Source organism: Clupea harengus, chromosome 11 (assembly GCF_900700415.2).
Source record: "Clupea harengus chromosome 11, Ch_v2.0.2, whole genome shotgun sequence".
In the NCBI taxonomy this organism is placed as follows: Eukaryota; Metazoa; Chordata; class Actinopteri; order Clupeiformes; family Clupeidae; genus Clupea; species Clupea harengus.
In genome coordinates this window covers 10,872,544-10,892,567 of record NC_045162.1, presented here as the reverse complement: position 1 = coordinate 10,892,567, position 20,024 = coordinate 10,872,544, and the positions used below count along the sequence as shown (strand labels likewise).

At 44.9% G+C, this 20,024-nt stretch overlaps 2 protein-coding genes across 3 annotated transcripts in view; one reads left to right on the top strand and one right to left on the bottom strand.

Annotated features, from left to right (window-relative positions):
- The first annotated feature begins 1,857 nt into the window (after positions 1-1,857).
- Positions 1,858-14,099, top strand: cyth2 (cytohesin 2). The gene is made up of 12 exons (XM_012829202.3): positions 1,858-2,065; positions 3,915-4,065; positions 4,473-4,539; positions 5,129-5,247; positions 5,425-5,505; positions 5,772-5,884; positions 6,230-6,378; positions 7,546-7,657; positions 9,637-9,713; positions 9,818-9,889; positions 10,671-10,825; positions 11,140-14,099. The coding sequence occupies exons 1-12, from the start codon at positions 1,999-2,001 to the stop codon at positions 11,225-11,227; spliced, it is 1,251 nt and encodes a 416-aa protein (XP_012684656.1). The 5' UTR covers positions 1,858-1,998; the 3' UTR covers positions 11,228-14,099.
- Positions 14,100-14,479: 380 nt separating this feature from the next.
- The window catches only part of LOC105901714 (Wilms tumor protein 1-interacting protein), a 32,553-nt gene continuing 27,008 nt past the window's right edge, over positions 14,480-20,024 (bottom strand). The window contains exons 7-9 of one of the 2 annotated variants that reach the window (XR_006152662.1): positions 17,864-17,932; positions 15,437-16,876; positions 14,480-15,390 (exon numbers count right to left, since the gene is read on the bottom strand). Coding sequence is in view for 1 of the 2 variants with exons in the window: in XM_012829208.3 (XP_012684662.1) it covers positions 16,733-16,876; positions 17,864-17,932 (213 nt within the window). In the remaining variant the exon portion in view is untranslated. Of the gene's footprint in view, positions 16,877-17,863; positions 17,933-20,024 lie in introns of both variants that reach the window. The other variant, XM_012829208.3, reaches the window with a different exon arrangement.

Below are 20,024 nucleotides of genomic sequence, written 5' to 3'. Positions count from 1 at the left end.
TTAGTCTGCTCAAATCTAATCATCATTTTAATCTTAATCTTCCATATTGGCATGTAATAACTTCAATACATTTTGTCAGTGGTCAGTTAGACCTATGCACTTTTATGTTCTCTTTCTCTGCTGGAAAAAAAAGGCAAAATGTAAAAATGTCCACAGGGTCATCTCGGTGGATCTGTCCATATGCTTTGCATTCTGTTTTCTGTCTCCTTGTCATAAATCACTCAGAAGATTTTCACATCCAATGTTGCCAATGCAAACAGAACTTGGGCCTGTTGAATTTTGTACATCACTGTCAATTCCAAGTACAAACTATTTCTGCAAGTAGGTCCATGATTCTCAACTTTTTGTTTTGCTCTTAAATGTGTGCAACTAGTTTCTATCAATTGGCCAGTGGATTGACTGTAGCAGAGGTTTGGATGTCGGACCATCTGTGTTAGAGCAATTTAATAAGAACAATATCAGGCTTACATGCCGGTAAAGATGTCTTGTTAATAGCTGATTATATGACGCCTGTAATAAAAGTGTAATTATTACTAAAATATTATAAATAAATATATAATGTACAGTACATAGTTATATGGTTTAAAATGTTTCTCTTCATTAAGAATAAATTTAACTGTGAAATATTTGTCTGGTCTCAGTCTCACAGTCCAATAGCTTGCCGCTGATGCCCTTTGCATAGGTTTGTATTGAATGCTAGATCAATTTTCATTTTTGCATCATGTCTCTACACAAGTGCAAACACTTACTGTTAAGCATTTCCTGAATAGAGAACTAGTCACATAACAACAACTGATTTTGGCCGTCGGCCAAGTGCTTGCTCTAGTCTAGGGGAGTTCAGGCTCTGTAACGCACCTTGAGTCAATTTCAGTTGTTATTGGGGCTTTAACAACTAAATGCAATTTAATTGATATAACATAAGTATGAGAATGAATCCAAAATAATGTGAAAAACATAATGTGCATGTAGTGTGTAGTCCTTAATGCTATCAGTTTCATTTAGAAAGGGTAAAGAAGGAAGTTTGAGTCTGGAGTCCTTGCCTTTCCTTCTCCTCACCTCTCTTGGCCCACTCCTTAACTAATCTCCTGCCACCGACCCTCATGAGTTATCTCTCTCTGCCTGTCCTGTCCTGTCCTGTCCTGTTTCTAGTTGTCCTTCAGATAGGAGTCTTGTTTGTTACTCAATCTTGCCCCTTTCTCATTTAATCTCAATCTATTTTAGCCTTTATAGTTATGCTTCATGGTTATGGTTCAGTTTGTTCTTAGCTGTGATCAATACATAGGCTACAGTTAACATATCACATTGGGAGGTTGCCTAAGGTTCCATAATCCACCCCAATTTCACAATAACATTTTCTCTTTGTCACATTCTTCCTCTATCACTGTTAAAATACTCTTATCTCCATGCGCACCCTTGGGTTTATCAGCCTTTCATCCTTTTGACTGTTTTGAGGCCTTCTCTGGCATTTCCTACTTAATTCCTCAAACACAATTTCACTCGCCTGAATACAGATAGTGGCAAGTGGCCAGGCCTTCTTGTGCAAGTCCTTGTGTTATTTGTTCCCTGTGATTAAATCCTGGTATAACAGCCCGTGGAAGCATTATTCCATATTGGAGCCTAATTCTGCTCTAGCAGCCTTATCCCAGCCCTTTCCTCTGCCCTCCGCACAGCCCTTTCCTCTGGAAAACACCAAGAATAAAGGAAAAATTCCTTAACTCTTTTGTGGTTTATTCAGTCGCCTATAAAAATTTATTTGGATTCAGCCATTTTGGCTCTAAATAAGGCCAATTTCCAAAATGGCGCATTTGACAGTCCCTTACACATATGGCCGGCTGGCTGGGCATACTCTCTATTATTACTAAAGATGTCGTAATTTCCGGTATCAACTCTTCCTTTGTCTTTACCCCCAGGTTTCGGTCTGCCGCCTGGTTATTTATTTATTTCCTTGTCGTTTTGTGGATATATTTTTATATATCCATCATTTTCTTCGGTGGTTGAATGACAGTCAGCTCTGACACATATATGCCTAAAAGCAAAACGCCAAAAATGGATGACCTGGACTACAGTAAGTGGGACCAGTATATCGCATTATTAGCCAGATGGCTAGCTAACTGGGTAGCAAAGTAGCCTGTTCGTTTCGCTTGGAGCAAACGTCACCGCCATATAGCTAACTATCACGAGTTGTCTGCTATACTTGATAGTATACTTTTGCATGGTGTATCCTATTTTAGTTGCCTTCTTGTTTTACAGACAGATAGTTGCCATTTGTTTTCAGTCTGTCGAAATGTATCGGTGTTTTTTATCTCCTTGGGTATCCCATGCTACTGCTAGTTGGCTAGCTGTTGCTCATTTCTCTTCAGCGCTGTCTGCACTGTTATAGCTTGACATTATTTATGCAACTGCACTATCTGGTTTTCATGTAACTACGTGCTTTTTTCAACATAGGTTAATTTTTGCAGTACACTTTAGCAGGTTCCCATCGCACTTATATGCACAAACAGCCCTTTGTTTTCCGTAGGCAAACATTGGGTATGAAGACAGCTGGCGAAGCTGTCCATTACAAATCGGGGGCGGGGTTGCTATGCTGTTTTGCTTGTCCCCCATCTGCTACCGACCAAATGGATTTTCACCTCAACCCTCAATTAAAGTGCTGTTCTATTCACCACGGCTGTCTGAACGCCATCCTAATCCATTTCAGTTGAAGGCTTCTAACTTGTAACACATTTGAAGTAAATGCACGGCTCTATCCCTGAGGATGTGTAACATTAGACCTCTCAGTTTGGTGAGCTGTGGGACATCGAAGGTATTTAGTATTCTATTGGTATATGTTTCGATCTATGTGTTGATCGAGGGTAAACACGGGAACTGTCTCAAAGCATGTTTGTCTTCAGCGTGTAGCTTTTGTTGACTTAAGCAGATGCAATGCCTCTTTAGCCATCCCTGAAGACACATAGCTTCTCTGAATGTTCCTAATAATTTCTGATGTGTCCAACATCCAAGAATCATACTGTCACATTGACTAGTTTGCTATTAGAGTATTTGTGTGTTAGTAGTGTACACGTGAGTGGCGCAATGAAAAGCATTCCTCTCTGTCACCCTGCATAATATCCGGATTCCTGAGTATGTTTGCTTCAGCCTGGAGGGCGTATCTGTGCCTTGCGGCTGACATAAGTTATTTATCTCTTGATTTTCCGCCTAACATCCTTTTTACCATTGGGTGACATTTTACATGTTGGGTGAAATCTTTTTAATTGTAAATGCTTGGCTGCTTGATGTGTACATAGCAATTAATGAAATGATTGTGGGAAAGAATCCATAGTTCCTTCCATACACATTCTTCGGACACAACACAAGAGCTCAGTGTGCAGCTCACATGTTTCCGTCTCAGCTCCTGTAGAGAAAGGATGGATTTAGTACGGGTCAGCGCATACGAACGGCCAGAAATGGAACACTCAATGAAATATGGGTCTGACCAGAGGCCGTGCAAAGACGCGCATATGAAAACGGGGTTCGGTCCCTTGGTTCACCATTGAATTGAGCAGCCCCGGGAATGCAGAGTGTGCTAGCTTGCTTTCGCTGTCCCTCTTGGCAAACAAAGCGCCTCTGTGCGTGCTGTATGCCCCCACTATTGACCAGTGTGACCAGTGCATTCATACCTTAGAGCAAGAGGAAATGAAAATGTCAAAAGAATTAACTCCCAGAGTGAATAACAGATCTTTTAACAGTTTCTACTTGCACAAGGGTAGTATATGATGATGAATGAAAAATGTATTTGTATTAAAACCTAAACCACAGTAAGCTCTCATGGTACCCCCTCACGTGACTCTCATTGCACCCCTTTCCACCCTCTGTCAACCCACCCCTTTTGACCATGTATCCCACTCTCTCAACCTCCTTCTCTATCCCCCTACCAGTCCCAGCAGACCTCAGCCCTGAGGAGCGCTCGGAGCTGGAGGAGATCCGACGCAGGAAGGGAGCGCTGCTGCAGGAGATCCAGAGGCTCCGAGAGGAGCTGAGGGAGGCCATCATTGAGGTGGAGGGCCTGGAGGCCAGTACGGAGGGCAGGTCAGACACACACCGCTCTCTTCTTACCTCTCTACACATCTTTCTCTTCGCATCTCTCTCTCTACCCCTGTGTCTCTTTCAACACATCTCTATCTTTCCTTATGTTTGTCTCAGACAAATCTCTTCACCCCCCCCTCTCTTTCTCTCCCTCTTTCACTCTGTCACTCACTGTTTCTGTTAGTATGACACCGTTCGTATTGACAATTAATTTCCAAAGTAACAACAAAAGAAGTAAGGTAGTATTAGATATTATTTTTCTCTCTCTCTCTCTCTCTCTCTCTCTCCCTCCCTGCCTGCCTCCCCTTCTCTTTTCCGTCTTTCTCTGTTTTCCTGTCTGTCCCCCTGAATCTCTCTCTGTGTGTTAAATAAAATGTTTTTTTCTAACTGAGGTCTGTCTGGGTTTGCAGTAAAACACTACAGAAGAGTCGGCATGTGGCTATGGGTCGGAAGAAGTTCAACATGGACCCTAAGAAAGTAAGTAAATATATGTAGAGTTAATTTGCAAAAACGGATCTGCCATTTTGTATTTCCATAAAATAATTCATTTAAAAGCATGAATGACATTTTTTTTTTTTTTTTTATGTCTTCAAAACAACCCAACTGCAGTGTGATACTGATATAACCTGGAATGATCAATAACAAAAACATGAGTTATGAATATTCATAAAAATGGAGATACCTGTTTTTGCAAATTAGTTCTTCTGGCAGTCTTTTGTGAGGGGTAGATCAGACAAGCCAGAAATCAACCAATGTGAAGCAAACATCGTCCTAGTGATGGTTACCGACTGTGCCTTTCAGGGATCTAATTACAGAGTTTGTGAGTTTGAATATCACTACACTGTCTCATGATGCTACCATTTCATTTTCCTCACCTATTGTTTTTCCTCATTGTTTTGTCTGCCCCTCCTTGACTCTTCTTCATGTCCTTGTAATTCCTTTCTGTAGCAGTCTTTTGTTACCTAGCTAGAAAATGAGTGTCTATTGTTTGTTAGTGGATCTTTATTTACCTTTGTCTGTGTGTGTGTGTGTGTGTGTGTGTGTGTGTGTGTGTGTGTGTTTGCAGGGCATTGTGTTCCTCGTGGAGAATGAGCTGCTAAGACACACATCAGAAGACGTATCTCAGTTCCTGTACAAAGGCGAAGGCTTAAACAAAACTGCCATTGGGGACTATCTGGGTGAAAGGTGAGGTTCTTTGGACAAGCCGTTGATTTGAAGGCTGTAATCAAACCTGCTTTTAGTGCATTACATGACACGTAATCATCTTCTAAGTAACTACTTTAGCAGTGTTGATGTAAAGTTACTAGTCCACTTTTTTAGACTGTCTCTCTTGTCTCCCACATCTCTCCCCTCCCTCCACAGAGATGAATTCAACCTTAAAGTCCTGCAGGCATTCGTTGACCTCCATGAGTTCACTGATCTCAACCTGGTTCAGGCTCTGAGGTACTCTTCCAATCTAGACAAATCATCTTTACTGTCACCACAATCTCTCTGTCCTATCTCGGTCCTTTATCTCTCTGTCGTTTCCTCCTTTTCTCTATCTTTCTCTCCCTTTCTCTCTCTCTCTGTCTGCCTCTCCCTCCTTCCCTCCCTCCCTCTCTCTCTCTCTGTCTCTCTCCCTGTCAGACAGATGATTCTAGAAACTATATGTTTATGTGCGTCTGGTGTCTACGTGACTGATTCTGGTGCTTTTTAAACTTTTCTCTCAGACAGTTCCTGTGGAGTTTCCGGTTGCCGGGCGAGGCTCAGAAGATTGACAGAATGATGGAAGCTTTTGCTCAGAGATACTGTCACTGCAACCCAGGAGTGTTCCAAAGCACAGGTCTGTTAACTAACCTCAACACACACACACACACACACACACACACACACACACACACACACACACACACACAGATACTGTAACTGCAATCCCTGTCACACAAAGCCACTTGCTCCCTGACACGTTTATAAAAACTTCTACACATACACAAACTTACTGTCACACACAGATATTCAGACACCTCATTTGGTGCATCATCACACCCACATCTTCATGTTCACTTTTACAGTTTTTTACAACGGACTTGCATCAACATGCATCTCGTAATCCTCTCTCTCTCTCTCTCACACACACACACACACTCCTTCCTTCCCTTTCACACCCCTCTTCTCCTGCGCCCTTCAGACACCACCTACGTCCTCTCGTTCTCCATCATCATGCTGAACACCAGCCTGCACAACCCCAACGTGCGGGACAAGCCCAGCGTGGAGCGCTTCATCACCATGAACCGCGGCATTAACGAAGGGGGAGACCTGCCCGAGGATCTGCTCCGGGTCAGTGTGTGTGTGTGTGTGTGTGTGCGTGTGCGGTTGCACGCGCAGGTGTGTTGACGTACCCTCGTTTATTGGGGTAATGAGAAAGAATGGAGGGAAATGGGGGTAGTTGAAATGAATAGGTGGAGAAGGCATGGGTGAAGAAAGACTGAGACCGAGAGAGTATGTGTGTGTTTGAGAATAGAAGACAGAGAGACAGAGAGAGAGTATGTATATGTGTGTGTTAGAGAATGGAAGACAGACAGAGAGAGAGACAGAGAAAGAGTATGTATATGTGTGAGTTTGAGAATAGAAGATCGAGAGAGAGAGTATGTATATGTGTGTGTGTTTGAGAATGGAAGGCAGAGAGAGAGAGAGTATGTATATGTGTGTGTTTGAGAATGGAAGACAGACAGGGAGTATGTATATGTGTGTTTGAGAATAAAAGTATAAACAAGGCTGACCTCAGTCAGTTTATTGTGGCACAAACGACACACAGCAACACACGTGCATTTTACAATGGAAGACAGAGAGAGAGAGCGAGAGAGAGTGAGTATGTATATGTGTGTGTTAGAGAATGGAAGGGCAGGAACAGTAACAGCGTGTTTCTGTGCCAGTTCTACACAGACACATCTACACAGACGATGTGAATGATACTTTTTGTTTACCGCCATGGTTATCATGAACTGGACAAAAATGGAATGGAATGTGCAGCCACCTCTGACCAGGAAAACAACCCAAAGCTACTCTGTGTCTTTGATGATAACGTTAGGAGTAAACACTGGTGCTTGGCCCTATGGAAGCGGTCGACATACGCACTGATTAAACACACAGTGTCGTCAGAAGAGGTCACTATGACCTGCCGAGATATGACAAACAGTTCCTTATTTTGGTGTCTGTGGAGAGACAGTAATCTCATGGTGGTTGAGGTGTTGTTGAAAGAGCTTCCAATCTGAAGACCTGAACCAGATATTATTTTATAAAATTAACCAACACAAAATCTGTATTCACAGCAGTTCGATTTGGAAAGAAACTACAAATTGCAAATTGTAGTTTGTAGTTTCTTGTTACTAGATGCTCTCTTCAATTTTGTCACTATGGAAATGATGTGCCTAATAGCCAAACGTTTCAAATTTGGCCAGAGTTGGAGATGAGTGCCTTGCAGTCAATGTTTCCTTTGTTCACCAGAACCTCTACGAGAGCATCAAGAACGAGCCCTTCAAGATCCCGGAGGATGACGGGAACGATCTCACACACACCTTCTTCAACCCCGACAGAGAGGGCTGGCTCCTCAAACTGGGTGAGACTGCCTGGGGAGCACTGATGGGGGAGAGGTACCCTGTTTGGCTTTGGGTGGGGGTGGGGGTGAGGGAGCACTGATTTCGGAAGGCCTGTAAGGAGAGCACGTTGGTCTTGGTGTCTGCTGCTTGTAGGGGGGGGGGGGTTCACAGGTATTGTTGGAGGGCTGGGCTTCCGAGGGACAGGCTGGGGCTAGGGTGCTGGGGGTGAGCCAACGGGGCGCTTCCTGTGGGGGTGGGGGTGGGGGTGGGGGGGGGTGGCACTGGTTTTTGAAGGCTGGAATGGTGTAATGCCCTGAATGTCTGCAAATGTGTACGTGTTGTGATGAGCTATTTTTGAACACATGATGATCTCAAAATGTCCCAGTTCTGGGAAGGTATTCATAAATGAAGGCGCATGATGGCCACTGGTTCCCTTGCAGATTGTGGGCAGACATAAATTAACTGTGCTTCCCAGTGCTTTGTGCTGTCTGTGCCTGGGTCTCTCTCTGTCTGTCTCTCTGTGTGTGATGAGTGAAGAAATTAAAGCTGTCAATGCATGAGATTGTGGACCACAGTCCAGTGCTGAAATGCTTTCTTCCTTCAGCATACACACTCCGCATACATGCACCCCAACACATATGTGAACACACACACACACTTCACTGAATACATGCCAACACACACGTTCTTCCATACGCTCACTCATACAGTCTCCACATCACCCTCACATTTAGCACAACTCAGTCTCAACACATCTTACACACACACACACACACACACACACACACACACACACACACACTCACTGCCTATTCTCATCTCTCCTTACTGTTCAGCATGGTGGTAGTCTGCGTGGTCTTATTCTTTTTGCATGGTTTGGGTCTGTGATCTATCAGACACTAATATCTTCCTCCCCCTCTCTTTCTCTTTCTCTTTCTATCGTTCTCTCCATTCGTCTCTCCTTCCGCCCTCATCCCTGTGGCTCCTGCTCTGGCTGCGCTCTGCTTCTCCTGTGGTTTTGTCTTGGGGGGCCGCTGCCGGTCCAGGAGGTAGGTACCCACTCAGGAGGGAGGGGAGGGGTTGCAGGGGCAGGAGGTAGGTTCCCCCTTCAGGAGGAAGGGGGGTTCGAGGGGTGGCCACACCTCTTGTTCGCTGCCCTCAGAAGCAAAACATTTATTTGCCATTACGTTTTTATAGGGGGCGACAGTGGTACAGTAGGTAGAGAAGTCGTTTAGTAATCAGAAGGTTGCTAGTTCGATTCCCTGTCGAAGCGTCCTTGAGCAAGACACTGAACCCCTAATTGCTCCTGATGTGCAGTGTGCCATCGGTGTAAATGTAAAATGTGTATACATTGTAAGTCACACATATGTAAGTCGCTTTGGATAAAAGCGTCTGCTAAATGACTAAATGTAAATGTATAGGCAACTAGGTCATCATCTTTAAATTCATTTTGACAGTATATGGTCATGTGAAGGACAGATAAACACACCTGTTGTTCCCGCTGGCCACCCGGACTGTGGGAAATGTAGTTCTGTGGTCCAGGACAGACAACCCTGCAGAAATGCAAGAGTAGCTCTCACAGTACGACACCGCCAACTTTATTTGCCAAAGACACCAGTTAGAATGCTAGCAATCTTTCATCAGTCCCAATTGTGCTGATGGTGTTAGCAAGGCTAAATACCTAAATAACTCCTTACTGCTGATTTCAGACCTGAGGTTTGGTGTGTGTGTGTGTGTGTGTGTGTGTGTGTGTGTGTGTGTGTGTGTGTATATAGCAGGGCAGGGCAGGGGTTAATCTAAGATGTAGCTGTTAAAGACTCAAATCAGAGGTGTACAGTTGGAGTTTGACCGGAGTTGGTTTACATCACCATTTCCCCTGGTCCGTCAGTAAATCGATAGCCTTTGTAGATTAACAGTGACCACTGACAGGACGTCACTACTGTTTGTGTTGGACAGACCTCGGTATTGACTCTGGTTCCCTTGTCCTGTCCTCTCATAGGTGGACGAGTGAAGACCTGGAAGAGACGATGGTTCATCCTGACCGATAACTGCCTCTATTACTTTGAGTACACAACGGTAAGGCAACAGGAGCGTGTGATGCTCTTTAACATGGCCCTGATGATGATGATGATGATGATGATGATGATGTCTCTGATGACTGTTTGTGTGTGTGTGTGTAGGATAAGGAACCCAGAGGCATCATCCCCCTTGAGAACCTGAGTATTCGGGAGGTGGAGGACCCTAGGAAACCTGTAAGTGTCGCTACAGTCACCTCCTTCGTTACTACATGATGGCGAGCTGCGTGTTCATGCTCCTCTTATATCTCTCTCTCTCTCTCCCCATCTCTTGTGTCTTTCTCTTTCTTTCTCTCTTTCTGTGTCATTTCCTTTTATTCTTTCCCTCTTCATGTCTCGTTTCTCTGTCTCTGCCAGTCTCTCTGTCCTTTTCTCAGTCTTGATTGTTCTTCCTTCCTCCCTCCCTCTCTCTCTCTCTCTCTCTCTCTCTCTCTCTCTCTCTCTCTCTCTCTCTCTCTCTCTCTCTCTCTCTCTGTGTGTTACTCTCTCACACACACACACACACACACACACACACACACACACACACACACACTCACCAACTCTGACTGTACCTCTGTGTGCAGAACAGTTTTGAACACACACACACTAACTGTCTGATTGGCCTTCTGTGTGCAGAACTGTTTTAAACACACACACACACACACACACACACACACACACACACACACACACACACACACACACACACACTTACTAACTGTCTGATTGTCCCTTTGCGTGCAGAATTGTTTTGAGCACACACACACACACACACACACTAACTGTCTGATTGGCCTTCTGTGTGCAGAACTGTTTTAAACACACACACACACACACACACACTAACTGTCTGATTGGCCTTCTGTGTGCAGAACTGTTTTAAACACACACACACTAACTGTCTGATTGGCCTTCTGTGTGCAGAACTGTTTTAAACACACACACACTAACTGTCTGATTGGCCCTCTGTGTGCAGAACTGTTTTGAGCTGTACATCCCCAACAATCGGGGGCAGCTGATAAAGGCGTGTAAGACGGAGGCCGACGGACGAGTGGTGGAGGGGAATCACAATGTCTACCGAATCTCCGCCCCCACGCCAGAGGAGAAGGACGAGTGGATTCACGCCATCAAGTAAGGAGGGAGGGGGCTAGGGGAGTGTCAGGGGGAGGGCGGGAGGGAGGTGGAGAGAGGGGCAGCAGGGATGGTGGGAAGGAGAGAGGGAGAGGAACGCCGACGGGGAAGAAGGAATTCTGTCTGTTTATGTTTGGTGTATTATCATCTGATTCTTTCTCGTTTTATTTCTGTCATTCACTTTCTCCTTCTCTCCCTCCTATATATCTCTCTCTCCCTTCCTCTCTTTCTCTCTCCCTCCCTCCCTTTCTCTCTCTCTCTCCCTCCCTCCCTTTCTCTCTCTCTCCGTCTCCGTCTCCATCTCCATCTCTCAGCTCTGCGGTGAGTGTGGACCCTTTCTATGAGATGCTGGCGGCCAGGAAGAAGCGCATCTCCTTAAAGAAAAAAGAGGAGCAGCCTTAGAGCCCCCCCCCACCCCTCCTCCTCCTCCATCCCATTCCAGCACGCTCTGAAAGACTCCATTCCATCCGTCGGCTCCGCCCATGTCACCCTGAGGACTTCTCCTTCCTGTTGGTCAAGCATGGAGAGTGTGGAGGGAGCCGGGGCAGGGGGGCAGAACCGGGCTTACCCAGGAATATCAGACCCACTCCTCTTTCTGAACACCGGTCCTATTTCAGCCTCCACACACCCTACCCAGACAGCAGCGGACTCTGAACCGGGGGGGGGTTTGGCCCTGATTTGGGCCGGGTCCGTTTCATGTTCCTCTGCTGTTTGTGTGGGGAACTGTCTGTTACCATATCCACCACCTCTACTTCTATATCTCTAACGATTGCTGCTGGGACTCCGACTCCTTTCTCCTGCTAATTCAGCATTGACCTATACACACTACAGTCTTATACAACCTATACCCTCACACACTATACTTCACCAGATCATGTATTCTACCGCTCTACATGCACCGTTTTCATAAGCTACTCACATGGCATCTCCTCCAATCACTATTTTACATGGCCTAAACACTAATGTCTCCTTTTTACTGCATAGTACTGTCTATTTACACTTCCATCACACTATCATCATTTCCTAATTAATCTGACTGCTGTAACTTTCTTTGCTTGTCTTAAGCCTACTATGTCTCTCCTGGCATGATTGGTGATCTGTTAGCTTTACGGTTGTAGCAGGCGGATCAGGAGACACCAGAAGGGCGTTGCGGGTGCTGGACTCCGTTTGGATGTAGTCATCGACTGTAAATTCGGCGCGGGGGAGAACAGTAGTCAAAATACCTCCCCCAGTGAGGCCAGAATTTAATTTGGGAGTCTCAGACAAATATATCTGAAGGGGGTTTTTGGTTGGCATCTCGGCTGCAATTGGTAACTTGTTTCCATTGTAGCTCAGAATAGAGCGAGGGGGAGGGAATGTGTGCTGCCAAAAACATCTTAGTCTGCGAAGGATCAAAAGGCATTCCAGTGACCTCACTTCCTGTTTGAAATAACAGGAAATCAGCAGCGGTGGGGTGCGATAGCGATACGATGACAACTCTTTGAATAGACATTTTTCCGTGAGTGTGGCGGGCAGCAAAACAAAAGGAGGCACCCAGTGCCACCCCCCCCCCCCTCTTCCCTCGGCAATACCAACCGAAAACAGAACACAAACAGATTGCAGAACACAGGCCTGTTTAGTCATGGTCCAGTTTTGGGAAATCCAGGGTGGAACTCGGTTAACCCTGAACCAAGAGTGTTGTACCCCAGTACAAAACCCAAACTGTTCCTGACTCTTCCTCCGGTCCTGTGTCTGTCTGTCTGTCTGTCTCTTCCTCCGGTCCCGCTGTCTGTCCGCCTGTCTGTCTCCGAGACTGAAGCGGACCCAGGCTGGACCAGGGACAGATGGAGTCTAGACCGCTTCTCTCCTGGCACCTGGTTCTCCTGCTAAACCTCCACACATTTAAGTTGAACCCTTAAAAGCCCGTCCAGACAATACATTGCGGGCTAGAAGACGTATCAGTGGCAGCTTCGATATTTTTGTTTTGTTGACCTTTTGTTGTATATACACCTTTTAGAATGTTTTATTTACATCATAGAGAGGTTTAATTTATTGTTTTATTTTTTATTGTTTTTATATTTATATATAAAATGAGTTAGGGATGCATGTTGAAGTAAATCAAAGCATCTTCCATAGGGACAAGTTATGTGTGTTAGTAATGGGTATGTGTAGAAGAAGCATTAGTGATCCGTGTTTAAGGCCTTCACAGCAAAGATGAAAAAATTGGCCTTGAGTTTTAAAGCTCATTTGTAGTTTAAAAGTTAAAAGATTTCACTTAACTTAAAAAATGAATGGGGAGAATAGCCCTCATTGATTTTTACTAACATTTATGTGTAGAAGAGCTCTTATAAAATGCTAAACACGGAACACTAATGGATGTCTTTACTTATGAAACAATAATCAGTAACATGAAATAATGACAATAACAGTAATCATGCCTACATAAAAGGACCCAGTCATACAGTTTTGCTTGACAAAATATCTCCCCTTGAGTATGACTATTTTCATTAGTGTTATGTATTTGGAATTTAATTTAGATGGATTGGGACTTAAGAGTTATGTTTACTGCACTTTATGAGTTGTTACATTCTGTTAGTAGAGGATGAGCTCGTTAGCTTAAAGTGTTTACAGGCATTGAAATGCTGTCTGTAAAATAGATGACTAGTGAGTCCTGCCTCTGGCTCCCTCTGCTGGGCTCTGAGTGGTACTGCAGGGCTTCGTTGGGGTCTGTTCCATCACAGCTCTGCCAGCATCAGCCAGCTCAGGGCCACACGTCTACTAAAATAATGTGGGTCTTAAACATGACGTTTGCACCAAGTCTATAAGCTGTTGAGTCAAATTCAACTAATATCCTCTGATGCATTTGGTAATATTTGGATCTTGGGACCACAGGTGCTGACAGCATGGCATGAGGTGACTCATGGAGTGTTTGTCCTGTGCATTACACATTTAGTGTTGAGTGGGGCTCAGGCCCTCACTATCAGCTGACCGGTACGACACACGGATAACTTGACCTGGGTATTCTTGATGTGCAAAGTTGCCAAAATAAGGAAACCTACAGAGCTGGCCAGCAGTTCCGTGGAATAATGTGAAAACGCAAAAGCAAAAGGATTGTCCTCCAACCCTCCTCCCCCGTCAGATCTCTCCTTTTGAAGGTCTGTTTTTTTTGTTTTGTTTTACTTTACTCTAGAGAGGTTAATGGTAGGTAAAAAAAATGCTTAAATGATGTAGCAAAGTCTAGGTACACTGGTGCCAGTAAGTTATTACAAAACAATAAAACCTGAAGTGAAATGCCTTTGACATCTTGTCTCTTTTTTTTTTGGTCCAATCCAAGTTGTTCCGGGCTATTGGGAGTAGTACCAGGAGAAATAATTTGTCGTTAAGAGGTGAGAAGTGCTTAACAATGTAATAATGAAAATAACCACAACGTTGTCACTGGAGATGGTGATGTCCAACATGGCTCCTGGTATATATGAAGACAAGCACAATGTCTTCCCATTGGTGGATTACTGCTACTTTGTGATTGGATTATCTAAAATGAAGTTCAATTCTGTATTTCAGATAAGCTGCAAAGTAAGAAATAAATGGGGAACTAAAAGAAACTACAACTGGTGTTTCACTTTTTTGGTAAACCAGTCATTGAACACAATAATTCATCTTGTTCCAAAGCAAATGTACATCATTGAGTTCATTTATTATTCAAAACAAGGAAGGTTTTGTCTTGTAAAACACTCGGTCGTTTGCATACACCAAAAGCATACACCTTAAAAGAGCATACAAGTGAAATTCACCGTTTGGTTTCATAACCCTGTGAAATGTATCGCTGCTGAGGCCTTCACACTTTGTACTGGTCTACCATTGCATTCAGTCATTCTCTAGGTTCGAAGCTTATTGCAGTGAAATGTCCTGACAGTCCAGATGGGTGCGATCATATGCAATAAAAAGCACTTCTGGGCAATTAAATGAGAAATAATGTCCCTAAATACAGATTCTGTTCTAGTGATGACAAAGACAAATAAAGCAAAAACAAACAAACAAACAAACAAAAACATCTTGGCAGCTCATCATGTGTGATTATGAATGGGTATTTTCTTCATATTCAGTTCTAACTTTGTATAAGGATAAATAACAACTTTCAATTACACTGAAATCCTGATAAACACTGAAGCAACTCAACTATGATGCTACCTTTCTGGCATCTGTTCCTTTCTCTCTCTCGCTCTCTTACACACACACACACACACACACACACACACACACACACACACACACACACACACACACACACATACACAAAAACCCAGTCATCCTATGTTCTTGAATTGATTTTGAGATTGTTACAAATGTGAACTGTCACTCTGAAAGTATTTACACACTGAAAGCAATCAAGGATTATAATTCAATACTGGGAACATAAAACAGGTCTGGAAATGTATATAGTCTCCTGAAATGTCTCCCTTGCTTTATCTGAGAAGGGGACACCCTCTCAACTCTTACGTTTGTAGACTTTCCTCTTCATTACCCCCCATAGTTAGGAATGGTGTGCGGAGGTCCAGCACACATCGCAGAGCCTCTGGTGGAAAGACCTGCCTGTGCTGTTGCCTTTCACTGCAGAGCCTCTGGTGGAAAGACCTGCCTGTGCTGTTGCCTTTCACTGCAGAGCCTCTGGTGGAAAGACCTGCCTGTGCTGTTGCCTTTTACTGCAGAGCCTCTGGTGGAAAGACCTGCCTGTGCTGTTGCCTTTCACTGCAGAGCCTTTGGTGGAAAGACCTGCCTTTGCTGTTCCCTCACTTTTAATGTGTACTAACTTGTGTCTCTTCTCTCGCTCTGTAATGTCATTTTTAATGTGTACTAACTTGTCTCTTCTCTCTCTCTGTAATGTAATTTGTAATGTGTACTAACTTGTATATCTTTCTCTCTGTAATGTCATTTGTAATGTGTACTAACTTGTCTTTTCTCTCTCTGTAATGTCATTTTTAATGTGTACTAACTTGTATATTTTTCTCTCTCCCTTTAGTAAGGCCATTGCTGTGACCACTGTTCTCCACCATTATAATTGTATTTACATATACGTACGTGTATAAAACAATGTATTAAAATACCTAATTCCATTCTGTTATGATGTCACTTCCCCTCACACTCTCTTCTGCGAGGTGTTGCTGTCCCCTGCTTCCTGCTTCCTGCTGCCCATCCTGCCACTTCCTGCCTTCTATTACACATGGCCAACAACGCATCACACATGCATTCTAGCCAGGCATGCCCGCCAAACTACCCACTTCTCTACTCATCTGATCACAACCTTCTGCTCATTCTATTAATAGGAACCTTGTGATTACATTATGACCCTATATTTGCATGCTGGCATTATGAACACATTGTATACCCACTAAGCTGTTCTTCAACCATTACTTTGAATGCTAGCCCTCCCCATTTTTATACACTATCTTGTATGCATCATGCATATACCATCTTCTACCCCCCCAAATCTCTCTACCTGGCCAGCCCCAAGCAAATGGGTTCCTCTTTACGAGCTGGGTTCTGCTCAAGGTTTCTTCTTGTCAAAAGGGAGTTTTTCCTTACCATCACCTTAGCGCTTGCTCTAGGGGGTTCGAGCACTGGGCTCTGTAAAATGCTGTGAGACCATTTCAATTGTTATTGGTAATATATAAATAAAATTGAGTTGAATTGAAAATGAAAATGCATTTTTTTTCCTGGATTAGAAATACACATTTTAGTAAGGAAAAAAACCCACAACTGAAAGCAATGCAATACAGTCATGTAAGATTTTTATCAGAAAGGTGCACACGATCTGTGCAAGGCAGTCTCTGTGTTGGATCTGTTGTCAATGGCAGGAGGCTGGTAAGGCATTTGGGCACGTGACTTTGGTGTGTGCAGTGTCTCTGGCCTCCACCAGAGGGCGCCACATCTCTAGAACTGATGCTGGAAGCTGGCGGGGACGGGAGAGGCGCCGCTGGGCTCGATGTGTTTGAGGTGGCACGAGTGGCACAGGAGATGCCCGTCCAGCGGGTAGCAGCGGTGGCCCTCCTCGTCGTTCAGCTCCATCTGACAGTCCTGAAAAACAGAACTCTGCTCAGTGAACTCTTTGGAACCGAAACGGTCCACAAATCCACTGGGTTTGCCGACAACACTCCTGCGGTGACGTATGAATTAAAACAATCAGTGCTTTTACAAGCTGAAGGACATGGCAAATACAGACAACCTAGTCATCAACTCTGTAATCCTACACTGTCTTTTATTTTGGGTTTGTTTTGTTCAACCACCCCACACACACTCAAGTCTGACGGGAACTCTCTGCTAGGCTCCTCCCTCAGGTCTCAGTTGCCTCCTGGAGCAGATATGGCTCTGATCCGGCCCAGATGCAGCCCAGATGCGGCCCGTGTTTGCTGAGCGTTGCCCCTGACCTGGCTCATGTGAGGGCTATGAAGGCTGTGGCTGGCTGGCTGCCAATCTAGCAGGGAGGCTAAGGACCCCTGAGTGCCCCTCAGGAGGAGCGCTTAGCCATGCCTCCGCCCCTCAAGGAGCTCTCTTTACCCCCCCACCCCCACCCCCACCCCCCACAACTCAGCTCAGCTCGAGAGGCCCTTACCCACCAGAATCACCTGCACAGGTGGGCCTTTCCACTCCATGGCCTCTATAAGTAACGTCATCGAGTTTTCTATTAAATGCAAAGACTGAACGACTGTAATGTTTTTATGCTTCAAGACCCCAGCATCTGTCTGACAGTAGGTGAATGTGGACTGCATATGTTGTACATCAGGCACAGGTCTATGGCAGATCAGGGTCGGACCTTGGTCAGAGTCTTTGAGCTGCTCTCTCTGTGTGTGTGTGTGTGTGTGTGTGTGTGTGTGTGTGTGTGTGTGTGTGTGTGTGGGGGGGGGGGGCTTTCACGTTAGCAGCCCATGGGGGTTAGGGGGTGCAGCGGTCTTGCAGTGACTGTCATGACTTTCTATGAGTCAGTCATCAGGCACCAGTCAGACATTTGGAGTTCTTTGAGTACAGACTTTTTCCCCTTAAATCACCCAACCCTAAGTCCCTTACCTCACAGTGGTAGCACTCCACGTGATAGTCCTTGTCCATGGAAACCACACGGATGGTCTCGTCCGATCCCTACGGAGACGAAGGCACAGAGAGAGAGCACACAGACTGTGAACTATGTCTGGGATAACAATCGTAAATCAGACCCAGGTTACTCAAACATCCCAAGCGTCTGGTACAAACAGACACACGCGCACCTCTCTTTCACAAACACACCTATTACAATATACACACACGGACATATCAAATAAAGTCTAGGTCATGATACACACACACAGATTTGGAACAACATACAAGCATGGCAGACATCACCACACACACACACACACACACACACACACACACACACACACACACACACACACACACAAACTCTTTCACCACCCAACACTCATTAAGACCCCAGGTGACACAACCAGCCCAAGCGTCTGGTCTTAAAGGTTTCCTCTCTTTGTCTCGCAGCCACAGAGTGAGACCTGCGGCTCATTAACAAAGACCACATCATCAGTGAACTGCACTGAATGCAGACATTACGTCAAGACGCTTCCGCCAAGATGAGACACTTTTCCCCTCGCCGTTCCACTTCTCTGTCACTCCCACAGACCAGTGTCCCTGGCGGTGTGTCTTTTGTCATTATGTCTGTGTGTTCTTTTTCATTTGGCTAGGGATGTGTGAATTCTTTCGGTCGGTAGTTAGTGGAATTTTTTATCTACATCACCTTTGTTTTCCATTTTTCCGTCTCTCCTCCCCTCCCTCTCCCTCTCCTTCTCCTATTCTGTTCAATTCAATTTTCCTCTCATTTTTTTCTTTCCCTTCTTATTCTCTTTTCTGTCTATTCCTGTCTACCACGGCACCTAGGCGCCATCCCAATAAAGGTGGTTCCAGCTACACAGACAAACGCACACACACACACAAAAACACACACAATCTCTCATGCACATAGTATACTAAAATGACATACACACATCCCAAACAAGGTCTATGTGATGACACACACACACACACACACACACACACACACACACACACACACACACACACACACACACACACACACACACACACACACACACACACACACACACACAACCCCCACCCGCATTTAGAACATACACACATGCCAGACACCACCACATACACACACACACACACACATACGCACACACACACTCACATACAGCTCAGCTCTATCCAAGCAGTTGGTGATTTAAGTATGACATGAGACATGACCACCCACTTACTCCAGACCATAAGCACATCACTCTACCATTATAGAAACCCATCCAGCACAATGCACACACACCAGCATATGATTATACCAGTCCATCCAGATCACACACACACACCACTACATGCTCACAACAGTTAATAGCGCTGACCGTCTCCAGAGAACCTCAGCTCATAAGACCTATGTGGTCAGCACAGTCATCCTACAGCAGGCTCCCCTCCCACTCAGGTCATCCACACACAGCTACATCACTAACCAAACAACACACACACACACACACACACACACACACACACCACACACACACACACACACAGCTACATCACTAACCAAACAAGCAAACACACACACACACACACACACACACACACACACACACACACACACACACACACACACACAGCTACATCACTAACCAAACAAGCAAACACACACACACACACACACACACACACACACACACACACACACACACACAATCCAAACACAGCGACATCACCAACCAGACAAGGATGAGTCTTAGCAGAGAACTACAATTATGAACACCAGTATGCCTGACTCATAGCTTTGGGTTGGGAAGGGCATCCAGTCTGCGTGGAGAGGCTATGTTGTCAATGTTCCATGCACAGGACTGGACACACAGTCAAACAATCACACACACACAAACCCTAAACCACATTCACACATCTACACACCCACGCAGACAGTCACACATAGATCAAACACACCTTCGCACACACACCTTCTCACACACACTAAGCGGAGCAATTATTCAGCAGTTTGTTTTCTCGTAAATGATGAGAATGCTGGTGCAGGCCTATCTGCCCCCACCCAACCTCTTACTTCTTCAATTCCACCAGCGCTGAGGGGGTCAGCGTTCCACAGAGGTAAGAAGTAATGTTATACAGTAACACTCCAGATCCACAGAGCTACCTT